Consider the following 27,060-nt stretch of genomic DNA (forward strand, 5'->3'; position numbering starts at 1 on the left):
GTTTTTTACAGATCTCCTTGTTTGGGTTCCGCGGAGCTGCAAAGCTGAGCCGCCCACCAACCAGGTCCAGTCCGCCTTCCGCACCACGCCCACAGCGGGGACTCCAGCCTGGCCGGCCTTGCATCTTGACCACGCCCACCCGTCCGGCTCCGCCCCACAAACCCTGCCGCAGCCTGGCCTCCACCTCTGGCTCCGCCCCCTCTCATGTCACCCTTCCCATTGGTCTCCCGCTGCGCCGTCTGGCCCAATCGCAGCACTTAGCGCCAGATTTTGAACCGCCGTTTTCGTTTGAATCGGGCGGGCGCGGCGGGCAGACTTGGCGCGGAACTCCCTAGGAGGGCACTCGGCGAGCGGCGAGCGGCGGGCGGCGGGTGTGTGGGTCGGGGCAGAGCGAGGGGCGCGGGTGGCCGCGGTGGGATCGCCGCGGCTGAGGAGCCGACGGCTCTGACGCGGACTGGACCCGCTGAAGAGCGGTCCCGGCCGGGGGCGCACAGCGAGCTTCACCGAGAAGGCCACTCGGTCCTCGGCCGCAGTCGCTCGTCTCAGACTGACGGCCGGGCTTACCATGGCGTCCTCGGCTCGCCTGGTCACCATCAAGCGGAACGGCGACCACGGCGCACACTTCCCGCTGACCCTCAGCTCCTGCCTGTTCGGAAGGTGAGCGCGCGCGCGCGGAGGAACCTAGGTGATCCCGGGCCGCGGCCCTGTCGCCCTTCGCGTTTGGCCGGGCTGGCCCTGTAGGGTGTTCGGAAGTCATGTTCGGGTACCTGGAGCTTCCCAAATGGAACCCGGGTTTTACATTCGGTGGACGCTAAGCTGACGTCGATGCCCCGCCGCTCCCGCGCTGCTCGGGTGCTCCGGGAGAATTTCCCCCTTCTCTTCCCCTGCGGGTCGGATAATAACGCTCTGCCCTGAGGCCTTCCAAGCTGTTGCTTGCGTTGCCACTTCTGCCAAGTGTGACCCTTTCGGCCCATTCTGCCGATTTTAAAATGTTACCCGAGAAGGTGAAAGGAAAGCTCGTCTTTCCTAACACCATGCAGATTGGTGACTAGTTTTCAGATTTTTGTTCGTCTGCTTCTCAGTAGACTAAGCTCCGAGGCAAGGGCTGCCTTGTTACTGATTACGTCTCCACAGTGCCATATGGTGCCTGACACGTAAGATCAGTCAGTCACATAGGGTGAGTGTCCAGCAGGAAGATGGAGATTTGGATTTGGGGGTCAAGGGAGAATGGTAGTTCTCAGGGAGACATTTGACAAAGTCTGGTGACCTCTTGTCACCCTAGGAGAGGTGTCTGTAGCTAGTATCGCTGAGTGAGGAGACAGAGACTTGGTGTGTTTGACGGTGAACAGGGCGTTGAGGAATTCTTTGGTCTATGTCTGTAGTATTTAGGTTAAGAAGTATAGAGTGTCGTTGTCGTCATCTTTTCTGCTCAATAAAACTGGAATCTAAGATATGGTCTCTCTGCCTTGTGTTTTGATACCCAAAGCCTACATTTTCTTGACAGTTAAGGATGCTGTCACTTACCATAGCTTCTTGTTGTTGTTCAAGAGAAAAAATTATTCTTGTCACAAGTGTCATTCATTTTGATTATTTTGCAATATTAATTAAATATACTGTTTGCAAGTTTTAAAAATTTTGAAAACAATTAATGTTTGATTGTGTGGTATTTATAGGAAATAATACACTTAACACTCCTGGGCAGCCAGCCATTCTCAACCTGTGGTTTGCGGCCCCCACCCAAAAGACCACAGAACACAGATATCTACATTATTATTCATAACAGTAGCAAAATTAGTTATGAAGTAGCAATGAAAATAATTTTACAGTTGGGGATCACCACCACATGAGGAATTGTATTAAAGGGTCACAGCATCAGGAAGGTTGAGAACCACTGCCCTAGAGGTTCATAGGAAAACGGTCTGACAGTGCCACCACAATGCTAGCTTTCTAGAAAGACAGTTTTTGTGGATTACTATTTGTAATGTGAGAACATTTGAATCTGTCAACATGGTGTGGTTTTTATTTTTGTTTTTGTTTTGTTTTTTTGGTTTTTTTGAGACTGGGTTTCTCTGTGGTTTTGGAGCCTGTCCTGGAACTAGCTCTTGTAGACCAGGCTGGTCTCGAACTCCCAGAGATCCACCTGCCTCTGCCTCCCGAGTGCTGGGATTAAAGGCGTGCGCCACCACCGCCCCGCCATGGTTTTTAAACAATAGTGAAAAACTCTTGTGGATTTACTGTGCCACATATACAAGTGGCACAACTATGACTGAATAGCAAATGAGTACTGGATAGACCGTTTGTATACGAGGAAACTAATTACCATTTTATGCTAGTACCTTTCTTAAATACCCATATTGTTATAGAAAGACATTAATTATAAAGTTCTCCTAAACTGATAATAAAGTGCTCCGTTATTTGTGTCTTGTAAGTATAGCTGTCTATTTTGTCTCTGTGTAGCCCTGACAGTCCTGGGTAGACAGCTCAGTAGACCAGGCTGACCTTGAACTCATAGAGATCCTCCTGCTTCCACCTACCCAGTGCTGGGATTGAAGGTGTGTGTTACCTCACCCTGCCTAGTGTAGCTATTTATTTGAAAGGTGATTGATTATGTGTTCTAGTGTTTTCTAATATCATTCTGAAGTACTAGAAGTTTTAATAATCCTTTATGGCTTCTCAGGCAGTACTGTGTCATTGTGTCGTTACACTTACAGTCTCAGTGTGTTGGTCACATTCTGTCTGTTTTTTTTTCTTTAATTTGAGGTTGGTGGGGTTTTGTTGTTGCACACACCCCATAAAAACCTTCCCCCCCCCTTTTTTTTTAAGGAGTATTGAATGTGACATTCGTATCCAACTGCCTGTAGTGTCAAAAAAGCACTGTAAAATTGAAATCAATGACCAGCAGGTAAGTGGGGTTTGGAAATCAACTTTTAAAGCTTTTGGATTTGATTTTAAGCAAATCCTTAGTATTTTCCTCTCCTCTCCGCTCGTAGGCAATTTTGCATAATTTCAGTTCCACAAACCCAACACAAGTAAATGGGGCTACTGTAGATGAGCCTGTGCAGCTGAAGCATGGAGATATAATTACAATCATTGACCGATCTTTTAGGTAGGTGAAAACTAATGGGGTTAATTCTAAATGCTGTGTTCTCTTTAATCATGAACTAGTACTAGTCCAGCTGTGGTCCTTCTTTGGTGTTGATGGGTGTTGGGAATATCTCATGGGGTGTGTGGTGTGTGTGTGTGTGTGTGTGTGTGTGTGTGTGTGTGTGTACAGATACTTGCACCTGTGCCTATGGAGAATGAAGGACAACCTTAGGTGTCGTCCTCTGGATATGGGTCCTTTTTAAATCACAAAGTAGGCTGGACTGGCTAGACAGCCAAGCCCAAGAGCCCTCCTGTTTTTGCTTTTCTAGTGTTGATGGCACATCTTAAAATTGCCAGCTTTTTGGCCTTTAAAGAACAATTATGTTAAACTGAGGCTTTTGGGCTGAAGTCCTAACCCCCATGACTGGTGTCATTATAATGAGAAAAGATTAGCAGCCAGAGTTACCAGGTGAGCAAGTACACAGAGGGGAAGCACTGAAGAGGCAGGAAGAGGGCTGCTGGTCAAGGAGGCCCAGAGGAAGCCATCCCTGCAGACACCTTGAACTTCCAGCCAGAACCGTGAGCAGCACATTTCTGTCACTTAAGCCACTCTGTCTGTGTTGTGATTGTGGCAGTATTAGCACACTAATACACTACCGCCAAGTCACGGGACATTTCTACACGTTTCTTTGCGCTCTCTTTAATCACTATTTCTTTTCTCTTATTACTTCTCTCTTACATGGTGTCTGTAAGAGAGAAGTATCTTTGGAGTCATATTACCTGCTGGTGGGCCTCTAAACACCATAACGTAAAACTCCATGTGTTTGTGCCTGACTGGTACTATTGTCTGTCTGTGTGTGTGTTTGATTTGCAGCATGTTGGGCGCCTTTGGCTTGTTTCTTCTCACGGTATAGGCATTTCATTAACGGTCACAATATTTGCAGTAATGTGTAAGAGTGTTCACAGTTTATTTGTTCTTGATGAGCATTTGAGTGATTTCCACTTGAAATTTGTCAAGGCTTTCTTTGTGATCAAATGTCCTCCTCGCTTTCTGTATTTGAAAATAGTATTCTGCAGCTACTGAATGCACTGTTCTAACTATAGAGCTGTTAAATTCTCTATTATTAGTAATTATTTTATATTTCCCTGCTTAATAGTTTAAGAGCTATTTTGAAATCACCCACTGAGAACTTGTTTTTTTAAATTTCTTTATCACTTTTTGTTTTATTTATATTTTTTGATGCTACACAGGTTATATATGCCTGGGCATAATTCTAAATTGTGCACAAAATTCTTTGTTGTTTAAAATAGAGTCTATTTTTGTCACTTTTTTTTTTTTGCTTTTGTTTTTTGAGCCAGGGGTTTCTCTGTGGCTTTGGAGCCTGTCCTAGAACTCACTCTGTAGACCAGGCTGATCTGGAACTCACAGAGATCCGCCTGCCTCTGCCTCCCAGGTACTGGGATTAAAGGCGTGTGCCACCACACCTGGCTTGTCATATCTTTTGCCTTAGGATTCCTAAGTAAACTCAGTTCTTTTTGATTAGTGCTCACATAGCTCAGCTTTTCTATCCCTTAATTTCAACTCTTATAATTCTTATGGCTTTTGTTGTTTCTGGGAACTTGCTGTTGAGTAACTTGTCTTTAAATATACTATTTTCTTAGATCCAATATCTTGATGGATTTACCCTTAAGTTCTCATAAAATGTCCTTTGTCTCTAATTTGACTAGACTCTTTAAAAAAAGGCTTAGTTCAACAAGATGATACTTGGGAGAGGGTTCCAGATGCTAGCTGTCTTTAGATCTTACATAGACAGCAACTAAAGTCAAATCAGGCTACTTCTCTGAGGTACCAAAGCTTCATTGTACACAGTAAATGGTTTCGGCTATGAACTGACTGACCACCAAGATCTGCCATGATCTAATGCCATCTTCCTAAGATGTGCCTTTCCTCCAGAGAGATTGGGAAAAGAAGTGATCATTATTCTAAAACATGCTTTGTAGTTAGTTTTCCGTCATGTAAGTTTTTAGTATAAAAATTTTTCCTAAACTAAACCAATTTCTTGGCTTAAGGTAATATTAGGAACAAAGCCTAAAGTTTGTTCCATGGTTTCTATCTATAACACCTGAACCTGGAGGTTCAAATCCTATGCCGGATTCTCTGCGTTGTAGGTATGAAAAAGGAAATCATGAGGATGGAAGCAGATCAACGGGATTTCCAGGAAAATCATTCGGACAGGTGAGGGGGGATACTCAGGTTTGACTCTTCCTTTACCAGGATGGGAACTCATTAAAACATGTTTTAACAACTGATTTCTCACTCTTAAATTGGTGGCCAAGAATGGCTTCTGATTATAGCAGAAATAGATAATAAAATAAGGAGATAAGTTGATCATGAACATAGTAAAATTAACTAAAACTTTATTTATTTATTTATTTATGCTACTGAAAAACAGAGTGCTAACTTGGTCTTATATTATACTCCACTAGACTGTGTTGTGATTTTACAAAAGCCTGTGGTTAGAATAGTCTGAAAACATAGAAATTGAATGAAAAAAAAGATGAATAAAAGGAAGAATATGGCTGCTCCTAGGCATGGTGGAAGAGGTATATTATAGATTTGAGACCATAGGTAAAGACAGATTTCTGGGAGAGTCCAGAGTGAACATGGCCCTGAGCAGGGCCATGTGAGGAGAAAGGGGAGGGGAAAAGAGCCTCCCACAAAAGAGGGACAGCTTGGGCCAAGAGCATAGCTGAAACAGCTGAGTTATATAGGGGCCAGAGTAGCTTGGGAGGGCAGCCTAGCCCTTGGGCTAGAGAAGTTTACGGTAGTGGGTAGGGTATGTCAGCCAGAAGGATCTTGTAATGGGTAGAGACAGGGATGCTGGGAGAACCTGGTAGCCAGCCTACACTTTGACAGGCACCTCAGCTATTTGTCCTGGGTTTGAGACCTAACAGGAATAAAAGATACAGCTCATGACTCATTTTGTCTCCTATTCATTGAGCCTATCCACCTCTGTGTGTCTAAAATAATTACATCGCGGAAACTGAGTGCTGAAGAAGCTTCCTAGTTTCTGGTGAAACTATGGCATCTATAGCTTTGTGCCTGTGGTGACTTAGCAGATGGAGGAACTTAATTTTAACTTTTTGTCTTCCTTCATGTGATATTGGAAGACATTCTAGAAAATGTACTAGGAGGGGGGACCGGGACAGATGGCTTAGAGAAATTGAGTGCCCATCTCTGTTCTTCCAAAGAGCCCAAGCTTAGTTTTTGGCCCCTACATTGGGCAACTCACAACTGCCTGTAACTCCAGCTAACATAGGATCCAACATTTTGTTCTTGCCTCCACAGGTACCCACACAAATGTGCCTAAACACACACACACACACACACACACACACACACACACACACACAAATAAACAAATAATAAACCTTAAAATTGAAAAAAAGAAAGCTCTTAAGTCTGCTAAGAAATGTTTAGGTCATGAACTTTTAAGTCACTTGGGTCTGTTTCTCAAGTATCTAAATGTCATGAAGAAGGACTTTGCTAAAGAATATAATTAATAAGAAGAATATCTTCATTGTTTCAAAATGATCATACTAAGAAGGCACTTAAATTCCTATTCTTGTCTTCCCCAATTATAGGAACCGGTACAGCAAGCCTCAAGAGCTAGCTTCTCTGATCCTGGTTGGTATTGGTTGGTTTCTGTTGTGGGAATGTCAGCATCAGATCATTATGACATTGGCAAGGGTGGGATTCTGGGGACACAGGCATGAAATTCTTGGTCTTCTAAACTCTTAAGAGCCTGGTTCCATTTAATATGCCAAACAAAAGCAGATAGATAGCTGGGTAACTTCTTCCCTAGTGCTTGCCTTTTTAGCTGTCCATTTAATCTTGAATTGTTGGTGAGATGTGTTACATCACTCATTATTCAAAGCTAATGTGTTTTTTCTGGATGGAAACAACATTGTAAGACAAGTTTAAGGAATTAAGTAGTAGCCGGGTGGTGGTGGCGCACGCCTTTAATTCCAGCACTTGGGAGGCAGAGGCAGGCAGATCTCTTGAGTTCGAGGCCAGCCTGATCTACAAGAGCTAGTTCCAGGACAGGCACCAAAAACTACAGAGAAACCCTGTCTCAAATCCAAAAAAAAAAAAAAAAAAAAGGATTAAGTAGTTTGTCGACTAAATGATGAAAAGCTAGGTTATAAGGCAATCTAAAATAAGGTACTGGATTCCAGAAATGTTAGTCATTGAGAAAATGTTGAACTTCTGTTTCTTATTTCATATTTGTTGCCAAGATGGGAAAGGTCATGATGCCAGCACTTCAAAAACCACTTCAAGAAGATCTTTGGTGCATGCCAAGAGGCTCTCTGGAGACAGTTCTGCCTCAGGTGGTTCAAAGGACAGTATTACCCAAGATCCATCCAATACCTGTTCTTCAGGGCATGTAGAACAGCACAGTGGCAGAAACACAGAAGAGCCCACTTCTGATGTTCTTTTTAAGAAGTCCAGGGATGCAGGGAGCAGTTCCAGGGAACTGAAGTCTTCTCCTGCACAGAGCCTTAGCAACAGCAAGAAACATGAATCTCCCTTTGAGAAACTCTATCAATCAATGAAGGAAGAGTTGAATATAAAATCACAGAAACAGTCTCGTAGGAAGTCAGAACCACAACCTGAATGTGCAGCAGGAAAAGAAACATGGGAGACAAAGCTATTGGTGTCATGCAAGTCAAGAGCAAAATCCAGTGGAAGCATCCTTGGTCCTTCAGTCTCTTCACCCAAAGTAGGAAAGATCTGGACTGAGGACCAGAGTAGTGCTGTGGGGCCTCTTCAGACTTCCACAGAGGCTCTGAGTTCCAGGTTTTCGCTCGCTGAGACAGCTGAAATGAAGACCCCTGTGCGGAATTCACAGCAACTTAAGAATGAAGAGTCCCACGTTAGTGGCAGAAGAGAATCTGTGAATCTGAATGAAAGTGAAGGTGCCAAGGCAGATTATAAGATAGTCACTCCTAGGAAGCTGGCAACTAGAAACCAAACTCCAGTGAAAGTTGAAGGTGCTGCCAGCCCTGCTGGTAAACCAGAAAACATCTCTTGCAAAAAGAGGAAGAGTCTTCCTGCAAAGAAAGAAGTGCTGTCTACGGAAACACAAAGCCAGTTCTCTTCAACTCATCACCTTGCTTCAGACGAAAAGAAAACTCCAAAGGATTCCATCAGCAAGCCTGAGAAATTGGCCACAGCAGCTAGGCAAATTTACTCTGGGCTACCTGGTCTTAGTTCCGTTGATATCAGCAATTTTGGTGACTCCATTAGTAAGTTGTTTAACTGTAGATCTACTTTCCCTAATTGGTTAATATCTTCCCTATATGTTATGAGTTAACAAGGTGTATGGGTACTGAACACTGCCTTTTATGAGGAGTGATAACAGAGGTGGTGTAGCTAGCTAGTTTAGGGGAACCATATCACAGGAACCACGTCAGGAAAAATGTGGTTTTCTTTTACAAAGTAAGGGGTATAATCATAACGGCTTTTTACTTACTGCCTGGTTCTGAATACCAGTTATATTTTGTGAGATTGGTTCTTGGGAATAAATCAGGAGCAGTCCTTTGACCATCATGGAACATAGTAGCCCTTGGATGTTCACAATCTTTTCAGTCTGTTACAAGCACTTTATTATAGACACTGGATGGACTCAGGTTTCTACACCAGCAAAGTTCTACATGCTTCCAAGACATTAACATTTTGTTTTTAAATTTTTATATCATTTACTTATTTGTATATGGGGGAAAGGGAGTGTAAGCATGTGCTATGATCTTGTGCAAGAGTCTGAAGACAGCTCGTAGGGGTCAGTTCTCTCCTTCCACAATGGGCCATATTGGTCCTAGGGATGACCCTGAGGTCCTTAGGCTTGGCAGCAAAGCACCCTTACCTGCTGAGCCATTTCATCACCTAGAAAAAGCTTTCTCTTTATCTCTGTTACAAAGGAGAACTGACAACCCAAGGCTACATAATGAGTAAGCTTGTGGCATCTTCCTATATACCTGTTTCATGCTGGCTTACAGAAATAAAATGTCTCCAGACTTCAATGCCACAACCTTTATATTAGGAATAGTTTCTGCCGGTGGCCATTGGTGTGGCTATCCCTCAGTGACACTTGCACCCAACAGCCAGTATTCCATTGAGCTTTATAATGGAGTGTCTGTCCTGGACAAGAGGTTTATGTAGACTGCTTACGAAGTTGTATAATGGGGTTTAGGTTGCATGAACTGTCCAAAGGCACTACCTAGAGATTTTTTCCTACTCATAGTTTACTCATAAGGCAAGTCTTGTCTGGCCTAAATATTTATGTCTTACTGAGTTTCTTCAGACCATTGCTTAGTGTCTGATTCCTCTGGTGCAGATACCTTTCTTAAGCTATTTCATATGCAATTTCCTGTTTTAAGGAGAACCCTGGTTCTGTCCAGTTGAAGTGTAATGCATCTGGTTTTTCTTGAGGTCTTTTAGGAAGTTCTGAAGATGCTCTTCTTTCATCAGTTTTATGAATAAGGGTGCCATGTTTCAGTATCTCCTCAAAGCCTTACTTTCTAATGCTAGTTTGAATTAAATCCTAAGTCCTGGCATGTCGTTTATATTGCTCTTTTCATGTTTGTATTCCTTACTTCAGACAAGAGTGAGGGAATGTCTTTGAAGAGAAGACGTGTATCCTTTGGTGATCATCTGAGACCCGAGTTATTTGATGAAAACTTGCCTCCTAATACACCACTCAAAAGAGGAGAAACACCGACCAAGAGGAAGTCACTTGCCCCTCACACTCCATCAGTCCTGAAGAAAATTATTAAGGTAAGCTGAACAGTCACATTGTGTTTATACCTCGTGGCTCACAGATTGTCCACATTCCACCCCAAATCCAGGCAGAGGTAGAATGGCAATTGAGACTCTTTTTTCTACCACTTACTGCATGCTCAGAAACAACCACATGGGCTTTAACCACATGGGAGGTGAGGTGGTATGCTGGACACTTTCCCTTTGAAAACTGTGATACACCCACAAGGCCATATAATTTCCTGGGTCACACCGATACCATTTAAAAGAATCTGAAGACAGCAGCATATGTAATCACAAGTATTTTGTTTTCTTCTGGAAGTATAAGGACATTGAGGTTGCAGGAGAGAGAATCTTTGCTAAAACATCTCTCTTCTGCACGTTCAGCTCCTTAGACATTTGGCCCTTTGTTTTATTGCCTTTCCTTGGTATGGCTGCATAGCTCAATTTCCTAAAAGGGCTTTGGTCAGCTTTATTCTGTTAGTCCCAAAAGGCCTAGTAGGCCTGCTGAATCCTTTCCTACCTTGAAGTCCCACCTCACAGAAGTGAGTAGTCTCTTCTATGCAGACCTTGAGGCTGTTGTTGACTGGGCTGAAATCAGAGTGCCTTGTTTTACTGAGTGATGTCCCCATTTCTATCTACCAGAAATATCTCAGTTCAAACTTCTCCGATGCGTATGTTACCTTCCTTTGCTTAAATGAATGGGACAATTGGCCCTTTCTTATCCTTGAAAGACGGGCTTTAAAAGCTACATGGTTTATTGTAAAGGTTTCTAATAGACACTACAGAGATGTTTTTTTTGCCTCATGGTCAGGTTTCTCATAAACAATTCTGCCTTGTTAGGAACGACCTCAGTCGCCAGGGAAACAAGAGTCTCCTGGAATAACTCTACCAAGCCCAAATGATCAAAGACGCAGATCAGGCAGGAGTGCACCTGCTTCCAGTGGCAGCGAATCCTTACCTCAGACAGACACTCCTAAGAAAGCAAGCAGGAAGAGTGGCAACCTGCCTGCCAAGAGAGCATCTATCAGCAGAAGTCAGCATGACATTTTACAGATGATCTCCTCCAAAAGAAGGAGTGGTGCTTCTGAAGCCAACTTAATTGGTTAGTGATGTCCTAGGTGAAATATTTCAAGCTCAATTTTTTTCATGTTTTGAAAAGTTTCACCATATTTTCTTTTTGACAGTTGCAAAATCATGGGCAGATGTTGTAAAACTTGGCACGAAACAAACACAGACAAAAGTTGTAAAACATGTTCCTCAAAAGCAGGCGAGCAAAAGACAAAGAAGACCTAATACTCCCAAGGTACAGTGTTCCAGCCATGTACCACTTTTATTCTCAATTGTCTTAAGCATATATTTATTGTTGATGCTGTGATATTTTGTCTTTCTCGTTTTTGTCTACAGAAACCTACAAGCAGCCTTCACAATCAGTTTAGCACAGGCCATGTAAACTCTCCCTGTACCATTGTAATAGGAAGAGCTCAGATTGAAAAAGTAAGCATGCCTGCTCGGCCCTACAAAATGCTGAACAACTTGATGTTAAACCAAAAAATTGACTTCAGTGAAGATCTGTCAGGTAAACACAACCTGAATGCCTGTAGTCACAGCCTTCTTGGCTCTTCTGTTTGTGACTTCCTTAGTGGTGGTTATCTCCACCCCATCCCACCCTACCCCTTACAGCCACCTGAGAACCACAGCTGGGAGCTCAACCGCAGTGAATGTGACTGTCGAGCTAGCTTTCTGGTGTCATAATCAAAGATGAAGTGGATTGGAAGTAGAGGGCAGCTCTCTGTCTATTTAGGGGTTCTGTGTCCTACAGGAAACAGGGATGGAAATCTCAAGTTCATACATACCCTCTGGTGAGCCGCATGCGTATAGAAAATGGAAAGGTGTTTTGTGGTGTGAGGGCAAAGGACTCTTACTAACTTTTAGAGGAGTTGCACTGATGATAGCTGACCACAGGGAATCGGTTGGTTTAGAGCAATATTAATGCTTCTTCAAGATTCATTTTCTTTCTACAGAGCTTAACTGCTTGCTAAGAGGAAGCCATATAAGAAAGTCCTTTGGAGCCATTGATAATTGAACTGTTTCCACTCTGCTTTAGTAGCAGTGAAAGTGTGACTGGCTGCTTAGACTTACTCTCAAGAAAGCAGATTTATTTCAGGTTCCTTGATATGTGATAGTTTCTAGTTGTACAATTTGGAAGAGAATATTTGAACTGAGCAGGTAGAATTTTATTTTTATTTCTTGCAGATTAGGAATTGAAAATGACCAAACACCTCAGTGTATAATGGTTGTGAGTATCCCCTCAAAGAACTGTATTTGGATCAATTCATTTATCTTTATAAAAATAAAAAACACAAGCAAAAAAGTAGCTAAGTGTATTGTGCAATTATAAATTATGAGTTTGTGATGGATATATATATATATATTATTTAAAAAACTCAAAGATAAATAAGATTTTAAATATACTATTCCTGAGACAATGGATTGTCTTAAATGTTCCTTTCTCCTAGACCCATTCTTAGAGTCAGACAATTCTCATCCCTTGGTGTAGACAGCACCCCCCTCTCCCCATACACACACACATGCCCTTTTCCTTTTTTCTTGGAACAGAGTCTTAACTAACCAGGCTGGCTTCAAACCCACAGAGATCTGCCTGCTCCTACCTTCTTAATGATACTATGCTTGGCTTGGCAACTTCCATTTTAAAACAATAGAAAGTAAACCCTTTCAAGTATTTCAAGTAAGACACAGAAGGCTATGGAAATAGACTTGCTTAACAGACTAGTGTGGATGGGACCTCAGTGGTTCCCAGACCCATTCTGTGGTGAGTGCCAACTCAGCTTCTCATTCTGTGTTGGCCACAAGACAGGAGCATGGCACATTAACTTTTCAGAAAGTTTAATCATTCATATTGAGTTATGTCACTACTGCCTTTTTGTTTTAAAGTGAATGGGAATAACACTTAAGGTGTGTGCATGTGTGTGCGTGTTCTTGATAGCACTGAAAATGGTCAATGTTCTGTCAGTATTCTAAAATGTGGGCACATATTACTTGTATATAAGATTTAGATCCTGAGAAACCTAGGATTTCTTGAGCATAGAACAAGGCCCTTAGGTTGTGAATTCTTGGCGAATATCTCCTGAAAAGAGGTGCCCATATCCAGCTTTTGTCCCCCTGCCAGGACTTATTTTTGGGAACTAGTTTAGAAGACCACAGTGGTCAACTAAATCACTTGGTTTCCTTTTTCATAGGAGAGGGTTAAATAAACTGGATATATTTGTCTTCTCATTGCCCCCCATTTTTAAATGAGCATGTTAACAAAATCCTTATTTTAATGAGATGATACATACCTAGAATCTGAGAGCTTCTCTGTCATCTAACTTGTCCTGTATAAGGAATGGGATAATATAAGCCATGGTTTCAATATTTTCCTTTATCAGGACTAACTGAAATGTTCAAGACTCCAGTGAAGGAGAAGCAGCAGCAGATGAATGACATGGGCTCCATTCTCTCCAATTCAGAGAATTTACCCGAAAAACAGTTCCAAGTAACTAATTCAGGAGACAAACCTCTGCCTTTCACTTCAGAAATTTTGGGTTGGTTTATTTGTCTGTTACCATTTTTACACTTTTGAATGGGAATTCAAGATGCTTTTGTTTTGTTTTGTTTGGACAGTACTGTATTACTTCTTTACAATAGCTTTTCCTGGTGAAATGCTGTTTCCATCTTCTCTGTTCTGTTTTTCAGCAGTCTTTTTAGTCTTACTTACACTAGTTACTGACCTAGCTTTGTAGAAAGAACTACTGACTCAGTTAATAAGTTTAAATGATGTCTGTGTGCTTTTAACTTCTTTGTTAAAAGATGGAAGTACAAACAGTACACTTGACCTGTCATATATAATTACACAAATTAAGAATTACTGCAAGGATAGAGATACTCAATTGGTAGAGTGCTTGCCTGACATGCAGGAAAATCTTTGTTCAGTTCTTAGTTCCTTTAAAAACTTGGTGTGGTATGCCTATAATCCCAGTACTTGGGAGATGGAGGCAGGAGGATGAGAAGGTCATTGTTGATTACATATAGAGTTTGATAATGGACCCTAAACATACACAATAGAACCTGTTACTTTTTTTTTTTTTGAGACAGGGTTTCTCTGTGGTTTTGGAGCCTGTCCTGGAACTAGCTCTTGTAGACCAGGCTGGTCTCGAACTCACAGAGATCCGCCTGCCTCTGCCTCCCAAGTGCTGGGATTAAAGGCATGCGCCACCATCGCCCGGCTTTTTTTTTTTTTTTTTTTTTTTTTTTTTGGTTTTTCAAGACAGGATTTCTCTGTAGCTCTGGAGCCTGTCTTGGAACTAGCTCTTGTAGACCCAGGCTGGCCTCGAACTCACAGAGATCCACCTGTCTTTGCCTCCCAAGTGCTGGGATTAAAGGCGTGCACCACCACCGCCTGGCCAGAACCTGTTACTTCATTAGTGAATCAAGACAATAAATAACTTTCTGATGCTTCAGAACAAAAATTGTCTGTATTCAGATCCACTCACATGTCATGGCAGCTTTTAGAAGACACTTTGCAATGGTCCTGCTTTATCATCAAATAACATTATAGAACAGTTGTTAGTAGCTTGTTATATAAGAAACAAAATTATTTGTTCTTATAAACTTCCTAAAGATGAAATACTAAGTAGACCTTAGATGGTGAAAAGAATATGTTTATTGTATAATTATATTGTGTTACTTACAGGAGAAAATGCGCTCTCCAGCACTCAGAATGCAGCAAAGGAACCGTCTGATAAATATTCTGCAAGTCCTACTTTAAGACGGAGAAGCATCAAAAATGGAAACACTGTGCAAACTCCTGAGAATGTCCAAAACATTACTCACCTTGAAAAGAAGACTCCAAGCTCTGTGACAGAGCCTCTGAAGACAGTATCCAGTGTGAGGAAGTTACGAAGGTCTAGAGAACTCAGACATACACTTGGAGAAAGTATGAATGAAAGCACAGAGGCAGGCCTTGACCATTGCATCATAGTAAGATACTTAAGGAAGACATCACTGCAAGGACAAGAAGTGGATCAACAGGTAGAGGACAGTGAAAAGTGTTCACAAAGATTCAAGGAAAGTGTTGAATTAAAAGAAGATCCAGAAAAAACATCAGCTATGAGATCAAGTGCCAGGAAGCAGAAGCCAGTGAAAGACTTAATAGGAAGTCAGATGGTCACTCAAACAGCAGCCTGTGCTGAGGAACTATTTAATCAAGAAAAAGGAACCACAGAAAAACCAGAGGAATCCATGCACAAACAAAGTACACCAATAAGTGATGGTCAAAGAGCTACAAAACAGAAAGCGGACAAAGTCCTTTGCAAAACCCCACAACCTACAACAGATAACACCAAAACAAGCACAAAACCATGGCACAGCACATCTGGGAAGAAAGTAGACATGAAGGAAGAACACTCTGAACAAAAGAAGTTTGTGCACATGTCAGGAGGAACCAGGCATACTCCCAAAGTTCCAGAACTTGCACATGGGGGAATTAAAGCTTTGAAGGAATCTGAAAATCAAATGCTGGACCTGACTGTAACTGGTAGCAAGAAGTCGGTAGGAAAAGCTAAAGAGAAGGCTCAGCCCATGCAAGACCTGACTGGTTTCCATGAACTCTTTCTATCACCGGTCCCTGGTGACAAAACCGCAAAAATGGCCAATAAATCACCATATCCAGAATTTCCAGAACTGGCCAGAACCCCAGCAAGCATTAAGAGACTGTCTAAGACAGGTCTTGGTAAGGGGGATGTGAGAGAAGAGCTTTCAACACTTAGGAAACGAACAAAGTCTCCAGGCAGAACCTCACACACACCCATAGCATCAGAGCTAGAAGAGAATGATATGACAGCCTTTGTGGAAACTCCAAAGCAGAAACTGGATTTCACAGAGAACTCAACAGGATCTAAGAGAAGGTCACGGACACCTAAGATGAGGGCTCAACCCCTAGAAAACCTGGATGGCTTCCAAGAACTCTTCCAAACTCCAGCTGGTACCAGTGACCCAGTAATTGTTGGGGAAACTACAAAGGTATCTTTGGAATCTCTACAACTGGAACCAGTCAGAACCCCAGCAAGCACAAAGAGACTGTCCAAGGCAGGTCTTGATAAGGCGGATGAGAGAGAAAAGCTTTCAACAGTTGGAAAACGAACAAAGTCGCCAGGCAGAACCTCACACACACCTACAGTACCAGTGCTTGAAGAGAATGATACCACAGCCTTTGTGGAAACTCCAAAGCAGAAACTGGATTTCACAGAGAATTCAGCAGGATCTAAGAGAAGGTCACGGACACCTAAGATGAGGGCTCAACCCCTAGAAGACCTGGATGGCTTCCAAGAACTCTTCCAAACTCCAGCTGGTACCAGTGACCCAGTAACTGTTGGGGAAACTACAAAGGTGACTTTGGAATCTCTACAACCAGCACATATCAGAACCCCAGCAAGCACAAAGAGACTGTCCAAGGCAGGTCTTGATAAGGCAGATGAGAGAGAAAAGCTTTCAACAGTTGGAAAACAAACAAAGTCGCCAGGCAGAACCTCACACACACCTACAGCACCAGTGCTCGAAGAGAATGATACCACAGCCTTTGTGGAAACTCCAAAGCAGAAACTGGATTTCACAGAGAATTCAGCAGGATCTAAGAGAAGGTCACGGACACCTAAGATGAAGGCTCAACCCCTAGAAGACCTGGATGGCTTCCAAGAACTCTTCCAAACTCCAGCTGGTGCCAGTGACCCAGTAACTGTTAGGGAAACTACAAAGGTGTCTTTGGAATCTCTACAAGCAGAGCCAGTCAGAACCTCAGCAAGCACAAAGAGACTGTCCAAGACAGGTCTTGGTAACACGGATATGAGAGAAGAACTTTCAACACTTGGGAAACGAACAAAGTCGCCAGGCAGAGCCTCACGCACACTCACCTCAGCAGGACAGCAGGAAAAAGGAATAAAAGAAATTATGGAAACTTCAAGTAAGAAACTGGAGTCTTTAGGAAATTTAACAGGGTCTAAGAAACAGTCTAGAACACCTAAGAAAGAGGGCCAATCTCTAGAAGACCTTCCTGATTGCCAGGAGCTCTTCCAAACACCAGACACATTGGTTGTTGGCAAAACCAAAAGAATGTCCTTTAATTCTCCACAACCAGATCCTGTCATAACCCTAAGAAGCATAAAGAGACAGTCCAGGGCAAGTATGGGTAAAATGGAAGCGAAAGAAGAATTTTCAGAATCAGAGAAATGCCAACAAATAGAAAAGACCATAGACACACTCCAAGTATCAAATGATAGCAATGTCATTAGAGCACCGAAGCAATCTGCAAAGCGGAAACTGGATTCAGCAGCTAGTTTGCCTAGCAGCAAGAGGCTACGATGTGCATCTAAGGATAAGACACCATGCCTGGAAGACCTGAGTGGTTTCCAACAGCTTTTCCAAACACCAGGCCATTCTAAGGATTCACTGGCTATTGGTGAAACTTTAAAAATGCCCACCAAATCTCCACAGTCAGGACCACTTAGAAACCACACCAGCAGAAAGAGTCTGCCCAAGATCAGTCTCGGGGAAACAGATGTGACAGAAGAACTTTCAGCTCTCCAGAAGCAGTTACCAGGCAAAGCCCCCACAGCATCAGTACAAATGGGTGAAGGAATACAAGCAATTAGGAAGACTTCAAAGGAGAAACTAGAGACTGCAGTAAGTATAATTGAGTCTACAAGACAGAGAAGAGCACCTAAGGTAAAAGCTCTACCTCTGGAAGACCTTGATGGCATCCAAGAACTCTTCCAAACACCAGGCCACAGCACTGATCCAGTAATTGGTAACAAAAGAACAAGTATGTCCTTGAGATCTCCACCACAACCAGGGATTGTTAGAACCTTACAAACATCAAAGAGACTAGCCAAGACAAGTCTTGGAAAAGAGCATATGAGAGAAGAGATCTCCTCAGTGAATATGCTTGGGTGTGCTGTAGGGGAGATTGTACACACATCCAGACTTCAAGAAGATGATGGGAGAGAGAACAAGGATCTGGAGGAATCCAGAATTCTCACACTAGGCCCATTAGTAAATGTAACTGGCAGCAAGAAGCAGCGAGGGACACATAAGAAAAGGTCTCAGTCCCCAGAAGACATATTTGATCTTCAGGAACTCTTCCAAACACCAGCTAGTCATAAAGACTCAGTGACTCTTCATGAAACTACAAAAATGTCTTTGGAATCTTCAGAACATTTCAGAACCCCAGCAAGCACAAAGAGACTGTCCAAGGCAGGTCTTGATAAGGCAGATGAGAGAGAAGAGCTTTCAGCACTTGGGAAACGAACAAAGTCACTAGGCAGAGCCTCGCACATAGCCATAGCACCAGTGCTCAAAGAGAATGATATTACAGCCTTTGTGGAAACTCCAAAGCAGAAACTGGATTTCACAGAGAATTCAGCAGGATCTAAGAGAAGGTCACGGACATCTAAGATGAGGGCTCAACCCCTAGAAGACCTGGATGGCTTCCAAGAACTCTTCCAAACTCCAGCTGGTGCCAGTGACCCAGTAACTGTTGGGGAAACTACAATGGTGACTTTGGAATCTCCACAACCAGCACATATCAGAACCCCAGCAAGCACAAAGAGACTGTCCAAGACAGGTCTTGGTAAGGTGGATGAGAGAGAAAAGCTTTCAACACTTGGAAAACAAACAAAGTCACCAGGCAGAACCTCACATACACCCACAGCACCAGTGCTTGAAAAGAATGTTACCACAGCCTTTGTGGAAACTCCAAAGCAGAAACTGGATTTCACAGAGAATTCAGCAGGATCTAAGAGAAGGTCACGGACACCTAAGATGAAGGCTCAACCCCTAGAAGACCTGGATGGCTTCCAAGAACTCTTCCAAACTCCAGCTGGTGCCAGTGACCCAGTAATTGTTGGGGAAACTACAAAGGTGTCTTTGGAATCTCTACAACCAGCACATATCAGAACCCCAGCAAGCACAAAGAGACTGTCCAAGGCAGGTCTTGATAAGGCAGATGAGAGAGAAAAGCTTTCAACAGTTGGAAAACGAACAAAGTCGCCAGGCAGAACCTCACACACACCTACAGCACCAGTGCTCGAAGAGAATGATACCACAGCCTTTGTGGAAACTCCAAAGCAGAAACTGGATTTCACAGAGAATTCAGCAGGATCTAAGAGAAGGTCACGGACACCTAAGATGAGGGCTCAACCCCTAGAAGACCTGGATGGCTTCCAAGAACTCTTCCAAACTCCAGCTGGTGCCAGTGACCCAGTAACTGTTAGGGAAACTACAAAGGTGTCTTTGGAATCTCTACAAGCAGAGCCAGTCAGAACCCCAGCAAGCACAAAGAGACTGTCCAAGACAGGTTTTGGTAAGGTGGATGTGAGAGAACAACTCTCTCCGCTGAATAAACGAACGTGTTCAGCACAGGAAGACATGCATGTACTCAGACTTTCAGAAAATGATGTCACAGGAACCAAAGATTTAAAGGAATCTGCAGCTCAGATATTAAACCCAGCAGTGAGTGTAACTAGCAGCAAGAGGCAGCAAGGGGCGTGTAAGAAAAAGTCCCAGTTCCCAGAAGACCTCTCTGGTCTCCAGGAGCTCTTCCAAACACCAGGCCATGACAAGGATTCATTGGCAGGTGATAAGTTCACAAAAATGCCCCACAGATCTCTGCTACCAGAGCCAATAAACACTTCAGTAACCTCACAGAGACCGTCCAGAGCTAGACGGATGAAAGTTCATGTGAAAAGTGAACTCTCAGGAGACAGAATGCTTCCGCAAATGTCAGAGGAAATCATGGACATATCTAGAGTACCTGAATGTGAAGACAAGGGCATTAGAACAAGGAAGCAATCTGTAAAACGGAAATTGGACACAGCAGTCAGTGTGCCCAGCAGCAAGAGACAACGAGTTGCACGAGCAGAAAAGGCACAGACCCTAGAGGATCTGCCTGAGTTTCAAGAGCTCTACCAAACTCCAAGCTTGGCAGTGGAGCCAGTGATTGTTGACAAAACCACAAAGATGCTCAGCAAATCTCCAGAGCTTGTGGACACAACTTCAGAAACACAGACAGGAAGAAGACTCAGGAGAGAGGGTGTGATGAAAGAGCCTCTAGCACAAAGAAAGACTACAAAAGTGTTGCGGGAAACCAGAAACACATACAAAGAGCCTGTGGGTGACAACAAAGATGTCAAAGAGTTTAAGGAATCTTCAATGCAGAAACAAGACCCAGCTGTAATTTTAACCGGTAGGAGGAGGCAACCAAGGACACTTAAGGAGAAGACCCAACCCTTGAAGGAGCTGCCCAGCATCCAAGAGGAAACAGCCACAAGAATATCTTGTGAATTTCCACAACCAGAAGAAAAGGAAAGCTCAGCATCCTCAGAGAGGCAGCTCAGAATACAACTGTGCAAAGTAGGTGTAAAAGAAGAGCCCACAGCTCAGAGAAAGCCACGAAGCAGGGTAACCAGGAATACACTCAAAGAGCCCATGAGTGATAGTGGAAATGTTGAAGAGCTTAAGGAGTCTACAAAGCGGAAGATTGACCCCGTAGCAAGTGTGCCTGTCAGCAAGAGGCCACGGAGGGTACCCAGGGAAAAGACACAACCCCTGGAAGTCACTGGACCCATAGAACCAGTCCAAATTCCAGGTCACACTGAGGAATTATCAAGTGATGAAAGACCCACAAGAGTACCCTGTGATTCTCTACAACCAGAGCAAGCAGACAACCTCCAGACCTCACTAAGACGTCTTAGGACAAGACGTGGGAAAATAGAGGTGGACCAAGAACCTTCAGTAGTGAAGAAGACAGTGCCAACATCAAGGCAAACTACACGATCCCATAAGGTCCCTGAAATTGATGACAAAGACACCCAAGCTTCAAAAGAGTCTGGAGAGCAGCAATTAGAAACAGTTTCCAATGTAACTGGCAGCAGGAGGCAGCTAAGGGCACATAAGAATAAGGTCCAACCTTTTGAAGTCCTGGGTGACTCCAAAAAATTAATTCAAATATCAGAGCACACTGAGAAACTAAGGCATGACACCAGTATCCTTAAGAGCACGATACAGCAAATGCCAGACCCCATAAAACCTCTGAGAACAAGCAGGAGAGTGCTAAGGGCCTCTAAAGAGGACACTGTGGAAACTGTGGAAATGTCGGTGGATACCAGAGACCCTGCAGAATCACAAAGCAAAAGCAACACTTTTCTGTCCCCCAAGAGGAAGTCTGCAAGAGGTGGAGGCCGTCCAAGAACCAGGGGGTTGTGTTCTGTGACTCCAAAGCAGGAAGCAATAGATGAGAAACCTGCACCTAAGAAACAGAGGGCTGCTCCCAGCAAGAGGCACATGTCACCTGAGCCTGTGAAGATGAAACACCTGAGAATCATGTCAAGCAAAACTGAACCAGTGGAAGAGCAGGTTAGCAATGTCATGAAAACAGAAGAGGAAGCCCAAGTAGAAAACTCAACCCATCCAGATCAGGTAATGGGAATGGACATAGTGGGTGCATAGCAGGGCTTATTCACAGATGTATTCATGTCCTTTGGGGATTTGCACAAGGAATAGACTAATGCCTTAAGAGTTTCCCTGCCTGGAAAAGTGGCTGTAGTAAGTTGTCAGGGACTAAATGAATTGCATGTATCTTCAGTTTGAAGAATTAATCAAAAAACAGGTGGGCAGTATAGTTCTGTGTATGTGACAGTATTCTATCTAATAAGGTTGGAACATACATCCTTGAGAAGGAATGGCATCCATCAAAGATTTCAGGCCCTTGTTCCTTGGTTGTCTTTAAAAAACCAGAAACTCTTCAATAGTGTGAATTGAAGTATTTTGATATGATTGTCACTCTGAAATTATAATTTATCAGAGATGATTTTTTTCCATAGGAACAAAGTAGCTGAGGCATTGTTTTAAATGTCTTAGATGACTCTTGTTAAATTAATCAATATGAAATTTGTGGTCCTTTAGTTTACTTTTTATTTTTTCCTAATGGATCTTGAGATTTAACTCATCTTGTGGTTGTCTTCTCATTCTCTTAGAAAATGCCTCTGCCCTCCAGATACCGAAAAAAAAACAGTGAAAAACATCCAAGCCCCAAGGTTGGTGCATCTACAGAGAAGGATGGGATGAAGACAAACGAGAAGACCATGAAGAGCTCCCAGGAGACAGAGCTGCAGAACACAGATGATGGAGCCAAGAAGTCTACATCTAGGGGCAAAGTCAGTGGGAAAAGAACGTGCTTAAGGTCTAGAGGACAGAGTGAGATTCCCCAGCCTCGTGCAGCAGAGGAGAAAACAAGTGAGACTGGCGCAAAAATCTTGAAGACACAGAAAGAGAAAGGAGTCTCTGGAGATTTAGATGCCAGGTCTTTGAGATCCAGAAAAACTGGAGCCACTTTGGACAGTGAACCTAACCCAAAAGTAACTCGGGGTGCCAAGAAAGATATAAAAGTTCCAAAAAAGGTAAGCCCCTTTTGTTTTACATTCTGCAAGACTGGGAATCTTCTGATTTTTATGCCCAGGTTGCAAAGGCAAATCAGAACACGCCAGCAGCTCCCAGCTATGCTAGTGGGAGAAGCCATCATCCAAACCACCTACTTTCTTGTGTGTTTTGGTAATTCCACTTTGAATAGTGAGTTATCTTATGGAAGATTTTATTCCAGAAGAGCTGTGCATTCATCCAGTGTCACTCTCTGGGGCTTGTAATGGTGCTTATCATGGTTATAGATGGCATCTTCAGCCTCTTTAGGTCAGCAACACTTAACTAAAACAAAGGTGGCCTAAGACCTCCAAAGTCGTCCTTTAAAACAGCTGAATAGGGCCTGATGAGTTGGCTGAACAGTTAAGAGCACTGACTGCTCTTTCAGATGAACCAGATAGAATTCTCAGGACTCTTGTGACACATAACCACCTATAATTCTATACTCAGGGGATCTGATGTTTTCTGATCTCGAGCACCAAACAAGCACGTGCTCCACATACATACATGAAGGCAAACCACTCAGATATAAAATAAGTCTGGTTAAAAAAAATAATAAAAAGGCAGAATAAACCCAGAACTGGCTGGCTCCTAGGTAACTAGAAGTAGGTAAATTTTATTCAGTAGGGAGTATGTCGTTTTACCACACAGAATCTAAGCTAATGGACTGTAAGTACTCCTGTATTGTCAGGTAGTGTCATGGTTACATTGTATTGTAAGAAAAGTTAAAGATAGGGTGGGCAGTTGCTTTTGTGGGAGTGATATGCAGTTGCTCTCTGTTGTTGGGGGCTTCTGTCCTGCCGGGTTCCGGCAATCGTTAAGTCCCAAAGAAATCACACAGAGGTCTACATTAGTTATAAACTGATTGACCCATTAGCTCAGGCTTCTTATTAACTCTTATAACATATATTAGCCCATTATTCTTGTCTATGCTAGCCATGTAGCTTGGTACCTTACTCAGTGAGGCAGTCACATCTTACTTCTGTGGCTGGGTTACAACTGCAGACTCAGACTTCCTTCTTCCCAGAATTACCTGTTCTCATTGATCTGCCTCTACGTCCTGTTTGGTTGTTCCGCCTATATTTCCTACCTGGCTACTGGCCAATCAGCATTTATTTAAAATATAATTGACAGGATACAGACCATTGTCCCACAGCACTTCCTCTCAGCCCTATAGGGTTAACAGTGCATTTCAGCATTTCATGTTCTCACTCTAAATAGGAACTATAAGCACATATTCATAATTTTGAAAATAGTGTTTTGTCAGAATGAAGTGGAAGGAATAAAAGCCAGTCTTTCCTTGGATGATCCTGAACACAGCTGCCAAGCCCTGAAGGTGATCAGGTTAGGTCATCATGTCATAGGCACTCAGGCCTCTTCTCCTCACCTCCAAGCACCCAGGGGACTCTACACATGCTAAATTTTTTCTGGGGCTGCACTCTTTGCTATCTGCCAGTCATGTGCTTCTGTGTGTCCATAGATGCAGAAACTGCATATGTGGGGTGTATGTATTTTCCAGAGGCCCATGCTGCCAGAGTGTTAGAGGAACAAGCCTCTCACCTGATATGTATGCTTTTCTATCATGTGTACAGTCAACCCATGTTAGCAGCTACCTGTCACTGTCTTCAAGAATTCAGCAGCATTCACATACCAAGGAGTTCCTGTTTTGTCTCTTCTTTTCTTACCATTCACGATCACCCATAAAACTGCTTCTAAAGTATGCCCAGCATCACCCTTGACTTTTTCCTAATTTGTGCTAGGTGTGTCTTGTGTTTATCAGTACAAGGATTTCTGTTATTTGCTCTGAGAGGCTGTTGGCATCTTTTGCTTTCTGTAGATTTGATCCCTATCAGGTAGCTCTCCCTACTGCCTTAGAAGACTCACTATACTCTTTTTTTGGGGTGGGGAGGGATAGGGTGGGAGGTTTTGAGACAAGGTTTTTCTGTAGCTTTTGGAGCCTATCCTGGAATTAGCTCTTGTGGACCAGCCTGGCCTCGAACTCACAGAGATCTGCCTGCCTCTGCCTCCCAAGTGCTGGGACTAAAGGCATGCGCCACCACTGCCTAGTGACTCACTATACTCTTGCAGCCTCATAGGAGAACTCAGGACACAGTGACTGTCCTCTGTCTGTGGGAAGCTATCTTTAAGACTCTTAAGTTTTCATCCAGGCCACTTTCAGATTTAGTATTTGATGCTTTCTAACTAGTGAACCATGTAATATATGTTAGAAACTTATGAAAGAGCACAAAATCTAAGTTTAAAAATCTAAATAAGAAAATATTTAGGAGAAAACAGCTTTTAGGTAAGCATTGTAAAACTAGTTTCCAACTTTAATTATTATTTATTTTTTAAAAACACTTTTAGATTCTTTTTTCAAATGTGTAGTGAGTGTTTTGTCTGTATGTATGTGAATCACTTGCCTGCTTGCAGCAGTCAGAACAGTATATCCAATTCCCTGGATGGTTGTGAGCCATCATGTGGGTGCTGGGAATTGAACTTAGGTCCTCTGCAAAAACAAAAAACAAACAAACAAAAAAACCCAAAAGTACCTGTAGCTACTTAGCCATCTCTCCATCCCTCAAAATTAATTTTTAGATTGGAAGACCTGAATGACACCTAGTAAGAACTGGGGGTTTGTAGAGTTAAACTGGTCACAAAAATTGTTTCTTCACATTATTTAGGAGTTGTGTTTCTCTTCCCATACAGGATGAAGACATTGTATACACCACAAAATTAAGGACAAGAAGTCACAAGAATAGTTAGAAGTATGTAGCAAAGACATTTAAGAAGAAAAAATAAATTTAGCTTAATGATAAATTCCAGTGTGGTTTTCATCTTCAATGTAAAGATAAACTGTAATATAATATACTGCCTGTGTTTAAGGAAGGAAGCTTTGAGCTTTCATGGTTATACTCTCTTCAAACTCCAGTGGAGATCATGAAGGAGGTCACCAGGATCTCAGAGCAATAGCAATTTAAAAGTTTGGAGGTGGGCAGGCTGAAGTGTGGCCCTCTATCCTGTACAATAAAGCTTTGAAGTTGACTGCCTCCTGTGGTCTCTGTGCAACTACATCATCATATCATCTGCTTGTGTCCTCGATCAGTGGCAAAGGCAGAAGTCCTGTGTCCCTCTATTGGCCAGATTCTCAGTATACATTAGTTGTGTGGTTATAGCAGTGAAGCTTCCACAGGATAACTATACAATGGAGCGTTTGGTTTGTAGTCTGATCATTGGTCATTTGTGTGAGTTGGCTTGATCCTTTGGTCTTTGACCTTACAGGACAACAAGGATGTCTGGTGAGCCCACCTTCATGGACACAGCTTGCTCTGTTAGAGAGGGCTTGGTGCCTGTGCTTTTCTTGTTTGTAATTATTTATTTATTTTATTTCATTTGCATTGGTATTTTGCCTGCATGTATATCTATGTGAGGGTGTCTTGGAGTTACAGACAGTTGTGAGCTGCCCTGTAGATGCTGGGAATTGAACCCTAGTCCTCTGGAAGAACAGTCAGTGCTCTTAACTGCCAAGCCATCTCTACAACCTACCTGTGCTTTTCAATTGGCATCTATATTGAACAAGTTGACTACCTTGCCCATGGAACTGTTGCTATTGGGTAGTATGCCACTCTAGTTTTCCATGATAGCTTGTTTCTATTCGCCTTTTCTGACCTCTTGCCTGGCAGCGTGAGGCTTTTCACCCACAGCCAGCCTAGCATTTGGGATGAGATGAGTATTTCCCAAGTCTCACTTAGCCCTAGGCTCCGTTTCAGACCATGGTCATAACTTGTTTATCTCCACTATGCATGTTGCATATCCAACTTTCCTATCTTCCACCCTGTTCCCTAATCCCCTTCTGTGTTTTCTAGCAATCGCACATCATTGTTTCAGGCTGTTCATCGGCCTCCCTTGCCAAATGTGGTCATGATGGCAGGCTGGACAGAGAGGCCCTGGTCAGCCAATGGCCTAACCTGCTCACTTCTTTATCTGTGTCTCACATGCAGCTGAGTATACAGTTGTAAGATCCTGAGTGAAGACAGGTATTTAGCAATTTGTGTGAGTCTGCGAGTTAACTTCTGCCATTTCATCTACCACAGGATGTCTTAATGATAAAGAATGGCAACAGGTTATTCCTAAGCAGACAGTTGAGGCTTCATAGGACTGGTGGCAGTTGAGCTGGCAGAAGACACTGGAAGAAAGAGCTCATTTTTGCCATGTTAGATGGTGTGAGGCATGAAAGTGCCCTTAACTGACTTAAATCTTAAATCAAAGTCTTTTAAGTAACAGGAACACTGACTTGTTCTGATGTATAATTAGAAATGTTATATGTATGTAGGAAACTTCAGTCACCTGCACGCTGGTTGAATGGCCCATGGTGATGGGTGAAAAGCCTGTTTAGTTGTAGGAAGTTTTGCCTGAGCTATGGCAGTACATTTTCTCACTGAGGTAACTAGTATTTCAAGAGCTCATAGACTTGGCCTTAGGGCTACATGTGCTGGGTTTGAAAGGCTCATTCAGGACTTGGGAGATGGCCTAGCGAAGATGGGCTATGTAAGAGCTGGGCATGGTGACACGGGTCTGTAACCCCATCCCTGGGGCTTGCTAGCCAGCCATCCTAGCCAAGATGGATCCAGTAA

The 27,060-nt window shown here is 43.0% G+C and overlaps 1 protein-coding gene across 1 annotated transcript; it reads left to right on the plus strand.

Moving 5' to 3' along the window:
• Positions 1–323: 323 nt before the first annotated feature.
• Mki67 (marker of proliferation Ki-67) lies at positions 324–25,471 on the plus strand. Its single transcript, XM_041666335.1, has 14 exons — positions 324–657; positions 2,824–2,902; positions 2,991–3,106; positions 5,254–5,320; positions 6,730–6,772; positions 7,384–8,394; positions 9,747–9,922; positions 10,748–11,009; positions 11,092–11,210; positions 11,312–11,483; positions 13,354–13,509; positions 14,658–21,433; positions 21,991–22,413; positions 25,136–25,471. Exons 1-14 carry the CDS (start codon positions 566–568, stop codon positions 25,190–25,192), a joined length of 9,549 nt encoding a protein of 3,182 aa, XP_041522269.1. The 5' UTR covers positions 324–565; the 3' UTR covers positions 25,193–25,471.
• The last annotated feature ends 1,589 nt before the right edge of the window (positions 25,472–27,060 follow it).

The sequence above is a fragment of the Microtus oregoni genome, unplaced genomic scaffold, assembly GCF_018167655.1.
Source record: "Microtus oregoni isolate MIOR12 unplaced genomic scaffold, Mior012 000016F_ref0000370, whole genome shotgun sequence".
NCBI classification, from domain to species: Eukaryota; Metazoa; Chordata; class Mammalia; order Rodentia; family Cricetidae; genus Microtus; species Microtus oregoni.

What these genes read in the sequence shown, in the direction of transcription:
- Mki67 (XM_041666335.1), top strand. Translation starts at nt 566, where the DNA reads ATGGCGTCCTCGGCTCGCCTGGTCACCATCAAGCGGAACGGCGACCAC. An exon ending in CAGGAAAATCATTCGGACAG is followed by an intron (nt 5,321 to 6,729) that starts GTGAGGGGGGAT and finishes CCCCAATTATAG; the next exon opens with GAACCGGTACAGCAAGCCTC. An exon ending in TTTCACTTCAGAAATTTTGG is followed by an intron (nt 13,510 to 14,657) that starts GTTGGTTTATTT and finishes TGTTACTTACAG; the next exon opens with GAGAAAATGCGCTCTCCAGC.